At 38.8% G+C, this 12,154-nt stretch overlaps 1 protein-coding gene across 1 annotated transcript in view; it reads left to right on the top strand.

The window, feature by feature from the left end:
* The first annotated feature begins 1,805 nt into the window (after nucleotides 1-1,805).
* The window catches only part of LOC115412674 (caveolae-associated protein 2-like), a 49,255-nt gene continuing 38,906 nt past the window's right edge, over nucleotides 1,806-12,154 (top strand). Inside the window, exon 1 of the mRNA XM_030125289.1 lies at nucleotides 1,806-2,440. Within this exon, the coding sequence (XP_029981149.1) occupies nucleotides 1,892-2,440 (549 nt within the window). The 5' untranslated portion in view covers nucleotides 1,806-1,891. The remainder of the gene's footprint in view (nucleotides 2,441-12,154) is intronic.

The raw sequence follows: 12,154 nt of genomic DNA, 5'->3' as shown, positions 1-12,154 counted from the left end.
TAAAGAGTTCTGTAAAATGTGTCTTACTGAATGGAAGTTGTTTGTGGTCAATAGATGTGTTCTGAGGACAGAACCTGAGACCAATATTTGGAAGAACCCACATTAACAGCTTCATTCCATGAAATATGCATTTTGGACCATTTAGGTGACCTTTGACCTATATTTTGACCTTGACACTACACCTTTTGCAGTGTAAAGCACTCTGAAGACATGACATGCCTCACAAAAAAAACATTTAGGGGCCCAGCATGAGCATATTGACACATTGTACTTTATCAAAAGTGAAGAAGGTTTGAAAAATGCCAAAACCCCCATGTTTTCAGAGTTGAAAAAGTAATTTTCGGGGTGGGGGGTGGGAGTTTGGGCTTGATTTGAATTTTTTTTTTTTTTCACATTTTTGTATTCCTAAGACATGGGAGCATTAGAAAACCTGGGCTAAAGTTCAATCTGAAAATTTTCCTGAAATAACCCCCCCCCCCCCCCTTATGGAGAGAAATTTGTTTCTTTATTCATCAGTCAAAAAGAATAATTGCTAACCTGACTGCCTCTTAGTTGTGTTTGTGGGTATCCTATGGGCTCCTATGTCACTCTGTCGTTATTTCTCTTTCTGCTCCGTGGCACCTGGTACCAGCTGTGGTCCAGGTGTCCTGTCGAACCACCCTACACCCGCTGTCTCTCAGCTCCTCCCTGTAACTCACTCACTCATTCTGCCCTCTGCTCAGGCTGTGAATGTACAGGCTGTAGCCGACACTATTTAGTGTAATCCATTACTTATGGGACACATTTAAATTTCACGGAGCAGCAGACTATCATCTGACCTCCCAGTACCAGAACACAACAGAGAAGTGGGTTTAAGGTGGAAGCTGGAGCCGGCGCTGGAGCCAGGACAAACCCACAAATAGAAACTCTTCTCTCATCCATCGGCAAAGGCCCCGCCCATTAAGTGCAGCTAAATTTGCAAGCAAAACTTTTGAAGTTGCAAACAAAGAGGAGTGATTTTCAAATCAAAACTTATGAAGTCTCAAGCAAAAGTTTTTAACTCACAAGCAAAGAGGACTGATTTATAAACAAAATGATCTTTGTTTTGATTGCCACTGACTGTCTTTTGCTCTCAAATCTCATTTTTGGTTGCAAATCTGTTCTTTTTAATTGCAAATCCATCCTTTTTGATTGATGAATAAAGAAACAAATTTCTCTCCACCCCCCCAATTATTTACTTTTATACTTGCCTGGAGCAATTGTTAACACACAGTTTCCTCTGGGAATAATAAAGTATTCAGAATCTGAATGTTTTCATGCACTCATTCAACACACACACACACACACACACACACACACACCCTCACACACACACGCACACACACACACACACACACACACACACCCTCACACACACACACACACACACACACACACACACACACACACAGCAGTAAAGGCAGTAAACACATCCTTTCCAAACGCACCCAGGCATGTACACAGTGGAATGGGGCTGGCAGTCACGTGCAAACACAGCGCGAGCTTTACAAGGAAGCGCACGCACACAAAACAGCAGCTTTACTTCTATTCTGTGAGGGGCTAGGCCGGCCTGGTTTCCATAGTAACCAAGCCCCGCCCTCCGGCTGGCTGGGGAGGTGTTTGGAAAGTTCACAGCGCGTGTGTGTGTGTGTGTGTGTGTGTGTGTGTGTGTGTGTGTGTGTGTGTGTGTGTGTGCGTGTGTGTGTGTGTGTGTGTCAGAGAGGGGCGGAGACAAACACACACTCCTGCTAAAACCGCCTGTGGAGCCGCACACACACACACACACACACACAGACTGTAAGCTCAGACCTGTACAGTCCAGGTGAGTCCTCCACCCAGTCCACCGAACCGGGACTTAGCCCACATCTGAACCATGGAAGAAGACGGGTCCCACTCCCACGCGGAGCCCCACAGCGGCGGCAGCACCTCCGGCAGCACACACACCATCCCGCAGCCCGAGAACGCCGACCTGCTGATCCCCAGCTTCAGCCCGGGCTCGGCTCCGTCCTCCCCCACGCCCACCGGGACCCTGTCCAGGCTGGGTCTGAAGAGCCCCACCGGCGCCGCCCCGGGGAGCCCCGTGGACCGGGGCCAGGTGAGCGCCATCACGGTGGTGGCTCTGCTGGACAAGCTGGTGAACATGCTGGAGGCGGTGCAGGACAACCAGCAGCGGATGGAGCAGCGGCAGGCCGACCTGGAGGGGGCCGTGCGGCTGGTGCAGGGGGACGTGAGCCGCCTGTCCAAGACCCACATCAGCACGTCCAACAGCGTCAGTAAACTGCTGGAGCGGTCCCGCAAAGTGAGCGGACACCTGAAGGAGGTGAAGGAGCGCATGGACAAACAGGCGGTCCAGGTGAAGAAGCTGGAGGCCAACCACAACCACCTGCTCAAGAGGAACCACTTCAAAGTGCTCATCTTCCAGGTCAGCAAACAGGGGGAATACAGGGGAGGCGTTTCCTAATGATTAATCGAACGGTTCGACTCTGATTCGATTAAGGGACTATTTGAATAGGCAGAAAAAAGGTAAAAAAAAAATGTAGAGCTGAAACGATTAATCGATTAGGTGCTTGAAGCAAATACAAAAATTCCCGATTCGATTAACCCTTTCATGCATAGTGGTCACTACAGTGGACAGTTATTCTACAGCTGTTCTCTTATCGTATTTTCAAGGATTTTATTGTTTCAGTTCCATATCAGCCGACACCGTGCATTCATGCATCATCCCAAACACTGCAATTCATTCCATTACTGTAACTCTGCTGTTGGTAAACCTGATCTGCACTAACATGTTTGAGTGTAAATCAGGTGCTTGTTATTGTTGTTAGACTGTCATTAACATTAACTTTTTTTTTTTTTTTTTTTTTTTTACATATAATCCCCATAAAGTGAGTTTGTTAAAATGTTACAAAACATCAGATTAACATTTTTAAAATTATTTCATAGTTTTCACACAGTGTATCAGTAAAAACATGTTTCTTTGCCTCAAAAATTAAACACATGGTGTCCAGCTGAGTGGACATTTTTGCAACTCCATGAAAAATAGGTTCATAAAAAAACTATTTCAATTGCATTATTTTTTTTCACACCTCAAGAGGAATAAAAATAGTCAACATTCACACAATTGAGGTTCTCACAATTCATGCATGAAAGGGTTAATAGACTCAAAATGATAGAAGGGAAATATTCTATTGCAGTTTTCCTGAATTGACTCTTCTTTGTGCGTCACAATAAGCGTCCGTTAGTGATGTGACGATCACGAACGAATCGAATCTTTTGAACGGCTCTTTGAAATGAATGATGGGAACTGAGTCTTTGTAAGGGGCCGTTCTTTTTTTTTTTTTTTTTATTAATAACAGTGATTAAACACTCTTGTGTTTTGTGCAATTTTTTCGAATGTTGACACACATTTATTGTTCTTGTTCTGAGGGAAAATGCACTACAGCTGTTAAGGTATTTAAGTTATTGCAATGATAAATCGCTTTTGTGTTTTGTGCATTTTTTCTGTATGTTTACCAACATACTGTTCTTGTTCTGAGAATTGCACTTACAGTTCAGGTATTTAAGTAGCTGCAGTGATTAATCACTGTTGTGTTTTGTGCAATTTTTTCCGTATGTTTACACACATTTATTGTTCCTGTTTTGAGGAGAATAAAATGTTATTTCAGAGGAAAATATTTTATTTTCTTCTTCATTTTTAGGCTACAGACTAGTCCACATAATGAATCGTGATGTTTTTTGTCAAATTCCGTCATTTGCCTAATGTCACCTCTCATGTCATGGATTTAGCCCACACATTTGAACTAACTATTCTTTTTTACGGTAAGATAATATTTACTGCCACGCCAATTAAACACCATTAAAATGTAATGTCAATCATCACATGTAGCCTATTTAGTCATTAAGACATTGGTGTTTCAAAATAATGCAAACAACATAAAAGAGCCAGTCTATTGAACGGCTCTTTTCAGTGAACGGCTCCTGATTGAACGACTCCCTTCAAAAGAGCCAAAAGTCCCATCACCAGTGTCCATGTGAAACACAACAGTGGAACCAATGTTTAACAGCAGAGAAATGAAGGAAACAAAGCTTTGATTCAGGAGAATTGTGGTTGAATGATTTTTTATTTTATTTTTTTATCACTTTGAGTCGATTAATTGTTTCATCTCTAAAAAAATGTGAAACAGACAAGTTTGAAAATGACAGAGAACGTGTCCCTTATTCCAGAACCAGCTGGAGTATAAAAGTAAAGGACATATAATAAATATTTGTATAGAAAAAAACTACAGTATAAAAGTATATATAAATAGATAATTATATATGTAAACAACATACCAGTTCAATGACATCTACAAACAATGTCACTGCAGTCTTTGGTACATTTGGATCTAACTTATACCAACTGAACATGGAACTAACATACAGCTGTGTGTGGTGTGCATCATAATAATTGTCCGTGTGAAACACAAAAGTGGAACCAATGTTTAGTGGCACACAGCAAAAATTACTGAGCATTTTTTCCAGAGTCAAAATTATTTTCCTCAAAAAGAATAAATTTAACTCTACATTGAGTAAATTTGGCTCTATATTGAGTTTTGAGAGCTCTACCCAACGAGTAACTTTAATTCTTTTTAGAGAGGGACCAGATATTATCTAAGCAGAGTATAATTTTCTTCAGTTTGAGTCAATTTTACTCAGGCAAATTTCCTGTGCAGCAAAATTAAGGAAATGAAGCTTTGTTTGAAGAAAATTGTAATTGAATAGTTTTTAAACAAGATCAATTTGAGTCAATTCATGGATTAATCCTTTCAGGTTTACTTTATTTATTCGAACCTGAAGGTGCATTTTCCTTTGTATGCAAAGTGTGGATGTGTGTGTGTCATATTTGCATTGACATTTGGCTGCAGTGGAGGGTGTGTTCGGATGTGCCTGGCTGGTTGGCACTGGTACGGACACGTGATCGACTGTTGGACAGCACTTTATTATATTTTCAACAGTGAAGAACTTGTTCAACAGGACTTCACAAACTCCAGAGCTCACTTTAAAACAATGCACAGAGCTGTTTCCTGTGTGGTCTTAAAGTTGAACCGATTACAAAGTACAAACAGGTTGCATTTTCAATTGTTGTTGTTGAGTGTGAAATGTCTGCAGATGAAACAGACATACTGATCTGGATTTGAAAGGTCTGGCCTCGTTCATAAAAGACTTGAATAACTGATCTGATTGTATATATTACACAGCCCCACTTCATAAGTTGATAATAAATATAGGGGTGTAAGAAAATATTGGTTCTGCACTATATTGCGATATTTCATTTCACAATACTGTATCGATATTAAAAAGTACTGTATCGATATTTTTAGGTATTTATTCAAATGCAGATATTGTACAGGTTCATTTTTGTTTTTGTTTTTGTTATGTTTTATTTATTATTATTTAACACTCTTTTATTAAATAATATTAGTTCCTTTGTCGGGATCGCACAAAAATAATGTTATGATGTTAGTTCTGAACTAATAGAATATGAACATTTGAACAGGATCTTAAATTGTATTGTCTGTAAAACATCATTAAAGTTTTAACGCAGAAACATTTAGTGATTTAGCATTAGATCCTGTTCTGATCAAATAAAAATAGGTTTAGTATTTGTGCATACTTCTGGTGTAATTCAATTCTTCAAGGAAATAATCATTAAAAAAAAAAAAAGAAACAAACAGAAAATTGCCTTTTTAACAGTATCATGATATATCGTGATATATCGAATCGTGATCCTAGTATTGTGATTTGTATTGTATTGTCAGATTCTTGGCAATACACACCCCTAGTTACTTATTGTGAACATAATATATATATTTAAATATAATAGGTCCCACATTACCAATTACAATTTTAAAGTAATAAATTCCTATTTTATTGAGGACATTTGATTACTTTTTCATTATTTTGCATTTAATATTTTGCTATCAAATGTTTTAAACTGGGCAGAGAAACTGAGAATTCCAAAACCATCAACGCAGTCAAGGAAAATGATGACTTCAAATTCTGAATTCCAACAAGAACTGAGACTGGAACGTCGAGCTGAACCATAAAATAATGATGATATTGTAATAAATCCATTATTTTTTTGACGATTCAGCCAAAATCTCATTATGATAAAAATGTTCGTGTCAGTTCATGTAAATCATTATATAACCATGTTTTCTTTCCATTTTAAAGATTGATTTTTGTTAACCAGAAACACAATGGTTATTTGTAGCTTTATATAATGTGTAAAAGATGCAACAAGATGTAACAACTAAGTAAGAATGTAAACAAAATAAAACCTGGAGATGAGAAAAAAATATGTCATAATAGAAGAGCATATCACTAAAATTATAATTGTATCACACAGGTCGTACTGAAATGTTTAGATTTTACCAGGTCCAGGTCTCCTTCCTAGTCCAACAGTACCAGGTCCAGGTCTCCTTCTTAGTCCAACAGTATCAGGTCCAGGTCTCCTTCCTAGTCCACCAGTACCAGGTCCAAGTCTCCTTCTTAGTCCAACAATACCAGGTCCAGGTCTCCTTCCTAGTCCAACAGTACCAGGTCCAGATGTCCTTCCTAGTCCAACAATACCAGTTCCGGGTCTCCTTCCTAGTCCAACAGTACCAGGTCCAGATCTCCTTCCTAGTCCAACAGACATTACAGTTTAAGATCCTGTTCAAATATTCGTATTCTATTAGTTCAGAACTAACATCAGAACAGTATTTTTGTGCAATCCAAACAAAGGACCTAACATTATTTAATAAAAGAGTGTTAAATAATAAGACATAAAATATAAACAATAAAGTAAAACAAAAAAACAAAAATGAACCTCCACAATATCTGCATTTGAATAAATACCTAAAAATATCCATACAGTACTTAGATACAGTATTGTGAAATGAAATATCCAGATATATTGCAGAACCGATATTTTCTTACAACCATATTAATAAATATTTTGTGTGTTTGCAAGTGAATGTTAGTTGTAGCGTGCATATGTAAATGATAAACTGCTGCAGAATATTATTAAAATTGCACTTGTTTTTCTTAAGACATTTCAAGTTGTTGATGTTATTCAGATTTTTAAGGAAACGTTGTAGATGTAAACATGATCATAATGTAATTTTACGTTTTTCCACTGTTATTATTTTACTGGTCCAGCCCACTTGAGATCATATTGGGCTGAATGTGGCCCCTGAACTAAAGTGAGTTTGACACCCCTGCTGTAGGGGGTCCAGTTCTATTTGGGACTGTTTTGAACCTCAGTGAAGGTGTGTGTGAGTCTGTTGTTGTGGTGTGTGTGTGTGTGAGCGAGTAGAAGGGTGTGTCTGGGAATAGAGCCGTACAGGATAATAGAGCTGGGCTCAGACGCTGACTTGGACTGGATCTGTTTACACCCCACAGTTATAAGTCAGACACACAGATGCATTCAGCGTCTCCACTGCTATGTCACACCTGTAAGGCGAACAGTCAACGCTCAGCGACACTCAACAGGGTCAGCCCGCCAGTTTCCTGAGGAAATGATGAGTGGAAAGTTTTATGGAATATTGTTTCCCGATCCATCTGTCAGTTATTTAAAGACTCTAAAGCTAGTTTTATTTACACAGCAGGTCCAAGATAACCCTCACCTGGGTCGATCATGTGCAGATCAAAGCATGAAGTTAAACTAGTCTACCTGATTAATTAAAGCGAAGTAAAAACATAAATCAGTTTGAAGGAATATATAAAATACAGTTTTTAAATAAATATAAGTATGAGGAACAGCATTCTTCTCCACGACAGTAATTTTTAAAGAAAGGAATCTATCTGTATTGTTTTTTTGCTGTTCTCCTCTTTAAATAAACATTGAATTTATTCGCGGCATTGTATCCATGGTGCCGTTGTACGATAGCATGAGAGGCTAAAATGGCCCATCATACCTCACAACATTTGAATACGGACATAAAATTGTGCCTAGTAGACAGTCAGGTAGTGTTTCTATTCATTTGGTGAGTTTGGCAGCGATCGGACCTGTGAAGGTATGCGGTGAGGTCGGACTTGGTCCGAGGTGAGCTGGGACCCGGTCCGAGGTGAGCTGGGACCTGGTCTGTGGTGAGCAGGGACCCGGTCCGAGGTGAGCTCGGACCCAGTCTGTGGTGAGCTGGGACCCGGTCTGTGGTGAGCTGGGACCTTGTTAAAATCTCCCAGCATACCTCACAACATTTGAATATGGACATAAAAGTGTACCTAGCAGACAGTCAGGTAGTGTTTCTATTCATTTGGTGAGGTTGGTGGTGATCGGGCCTGGGAAGGCTGATGAAAACCCGTACAAACGCCCTCCTGTGCTGCAACATCGATCGGACAGACATCGATGGGAGGGACGCCGGGCGGAGAACATGCATTATATAGTAGGAAGGATAGGATTCACTTTTTTTCATTCAGCTGTGTTGATATGTGAAACCTTGATAAGTTCATGTGAATAGTTGCATGCGGTTTATTATTCAGATGTTTTATGCTCATTTAAGCTTGTTTTTTAATTGTTTTTCTTCCTAAAGTGCTTGGTTGAAAATGAGATATTTTTTTCCATTTTATCTGAAAATGATGAATTGCAGCAGTGAAAGGTCATGATTCTGCTTGGCTTTGCTACTGTAGACGCATAAGTATTTTATTAAAGAAGCAGAAAATACATGATTCTGCTCCTATTCATTCAGGATGTGGTCAGTTTGCTGACATGTAGAAGTCGATTTTCTTTTATCTTATGAGTGAAATAAATGCCCAAATTAAACTAAACTAAGTTAAATTTCTCTGTTTGAGATAAAACAGGTTCTTTTCAACACACGCACTCAACCAAAAACATGATTTAAGTGTGATCTCTGCTTTGTGCATGACTAGGCACAAAGGTTTGCATGTGTTTGTAGGTGCGTCTAATCTGAATGTGTGCTTATGTGTGTGTGTGTGTGTGCGTGTGTGTGTGTGTGTGTGTGTGTGTGTGTGTGTGTGTGTAGGCAGTGAAATGGGGGTTTGTAATGTTGACACAGTCAGAGCCACTGAGAGCTTTTAACTGCTGTTGTTATCTGGTTTCCCAGGTACTGAGGATCTGTTGTGCAAATGTAACAGGTGCCAAGACCTTCCTGTGGACAGGGTGGCTCTGTGTGACTGTGGGCAGGGCTCTGGCGATCGATTTGATTGAATTGAAAATGCTGAGAAGGGAGTGGCGTGTTTCTTCAGAGGTAGTGAGAGTGGTTGATACCGCCTGCTTTCATCGCACCGTCAAATTCCACGCCTTCTTTACAGTTGTCTTTTCATTTTGCTCGCTGCATTTATACATTATAGAAGTCTATGGACCGGATTTTCCAAGGTTTTCATATTAACAAGAGTCTGGAGCAAGGTTATAATAGTTTTGGATTTTTCATTATAGTTTAGTTTTATTTAGCTTAGACTTTTTTTTTTCTCTAATTCAGTTAGTTTTGATTTGTCTTTAGAGCAGGTTTGCTAGTTTTTATTAGTTTTCATTTTGTTCTAAATGCTTCATTTTAGTTTTTTCATATCTTTTATCTTCTTCTCTGTTGGATTCACATAAATCCCAGACAGGACTCTGCTGCTTTCTCCCAACTTCAGTCTCCATGTTTCTAGGTAGAAAGGGGACCAGAAGACGACTGGAAACAAGAAGTGACGAGAAGTGACGGACCGTGAAGTACCGTATGGTGCCGCTAGCTAAAATTGCTAGAGCGAAATAAATTGATTTCAAATCAATCCGACATTGACAAAGATGAAAATGAAGGGAATTTTTTCCATAATTTTTATCCGTTTTAGTTAGTTTTGTAAGCACACAATAGTTTCAGTTATCTGTTTTTCTTTTGATTATAGTTTTAATTTATTTCAGTTAATGAAAACGTTTTTTCAATTCTAGTTTTCATCATTTCATTAGTTTTCGTTAACGATAATAACCTTGGTCTGGAGCACAAAAGAGGGAAGGATAGTGACTTATAATTACCTCTGTCAGGAGGTATTGTGATCACTTTGCTTTGTGTGTTTGTTTGTGTTTTTGTTTGTTTGTTTGTTTGTTTGTTAGCAACTTTGCGGGAAGACTATTCCAACCATCTTTACCAAATTGTCCCCACAGATAGGCCTAGGCCCTGGGACCAACCCATTAAATTTTGGGCCAAGTAGGCCAAAGTTCAAGGTCACAACAAGGTCACAAAATCTCAAATTTTTCTATCTCTCATCATTGAGCAGTTTTCGAAAATTCGACTCCGAATCCGATTAGCCTCCAATTTGACACTCGTAGCTTATAACAATATCTTGTATCTGGCACAAAATTGTCCACATCCACTGTGGAATGTGGACTCTGTGGACATTTACATTTAACATTGAAAATCCCATTTACCACACATTTTTCATTATAACTCAACAAATATTGATTGGAATTGAATCTAATTTGAAATACACATGACTGGTACCAAGCTGCAACTTCTTCTGCTGTATGGAACAACCTGGAAACTGTTGAATTTAAAAAGAAATAGTCGATCCACACATGCACACCGTTCAGGGTGCTTGCCGGAGGTTTGCGTTCTCTGAACACTTGTTTTCATTGTAATGAGTTTGTTGTGGCTGTGTTCCATTCTGTCCAAGAGGATTTGTGTTAAGGATCCTAAAACAGAAGAGTGGATATACCGTTTTAATATACACACACACATATACATGTGAACATACAATATGTACACTGCAGTCTGCAACACATTTGGATCCAACTGAACATGAAACTAACATACAACTGAAAAATACTGACAAATATTTATAATGTTTGTGTGAAAGCTTCAAAGTTTATACATATACACAACCCGGCCAAAAAATATACAGCTGCAGTTATTGATTATTTTTGTAATCGATTATTTAATTTGATTTGATTAAATGATTATTGAATAGGTGGGGAGAAAAAAAGTAAAACTGTGAAACAGACATGTCTGAAAATGACAAAAAACAACTATAGAAAGTATAAAAGTAATAGGATAGATATTTAAAAAAAAAAAAATTATATAGAAATAACAGTATAAAAGTATATATAAAAATATCTATAGATATAAACAACAACAAACCAGTCCAATGACATCTACAAACAATCTGTTAGGTCAGTCTGAAACACATTTGGAGCCAACTTATTAACTTTTACCAAATGAACATGGAACTAACGTCCAACTGGAAAAAATAAAAATGAATATTTGAAATATTTTTGTTAAAACTTCAAAGTTTAAAGGCAGGGCAAGGCAGGTTTATTTATACAGCACATCTCATGTACAAGACAATTCAAAGTGCTTTACATAAAACATTAAAAGCATTAAGCAATAAAAAGTATAGGCATGAGAAAAAAAGGAGAAGAAAAAAACAGATAAAACAGATAAAAACTTTAAAGCTGTGGGAGACTTTCGTGACTAATTTTTCATCAAATCTGTCAAACCTCAGTCATATCCTCAGTATCACAAATCTGTCAGTCTGTCTGTGATTACTCACCTGAATCTCTTGCATCACGGTGAACAGTTTCTTCGTGCCATCCACCAGAAACCAACCATGTGTTTACAAACAGAGTATGGAGGTAACTCGGGCATCTTCGGAATTTTGTTGCGACGTGCATTGTGGGAAATGGAGGCTTGCGCAGCTGCTACAGACATGATGCGGAAACGGCAGGAGCTCCCTTCCATCTATGCATATTCCTCCAGCCGTTTCTGCGTTTCAGACGTTTCCGCGTGTTTGTTTCATCCATATAATATCATACGGTCACGCTGCCGCTGCCAGGTGGCTGCGTGAACCTCCTTTTCCCACAGTGCATGTCGCGACAAAATTCCGAAGATGCCCGAGTTCCCTCCCGGCTCTGTTTGTAAACACACATTTTGTCTCTGGTGGATGGCACTAAGAAACTGTTCACCGTAATGCAAGAGATTCAGGTGAGTAATGACAGAAGGACTTAAAGATTCGTGATACTGAGAATATGACTGAGGTTTGACACATTCGGTGAAAAATTGATCACGAAAGTCTCCCGCACCTTTAAGCTTAAAAGAAAAAAAGGACCAAGTGATGTTTCCAATGGAGAAGAGTCAACACATAGACATTTTCTGCCTTTTTGTCTTCGTCACATACGTCA

Source organism: Sphaeramia orbicularis, chromosome 21, assembly GCF_902148855.1.
Source record: "Sphaeramia orbicularis chromosome 21, fSphaOr1.1, whole genome shotgun sequence".
Taxonomy (NCBI): Eukaryota; Metazoa; Chordata; class Actinopteri; order Kurtiformes; family Apogonidae; genus Sphaeramia; species Sphaeramia orbicularis.
The sequence above is the reverse complement of the archived record's forward strand: the minus strand, read 5'-3'. Positions and strand labels throughout refer to the sequence as shown.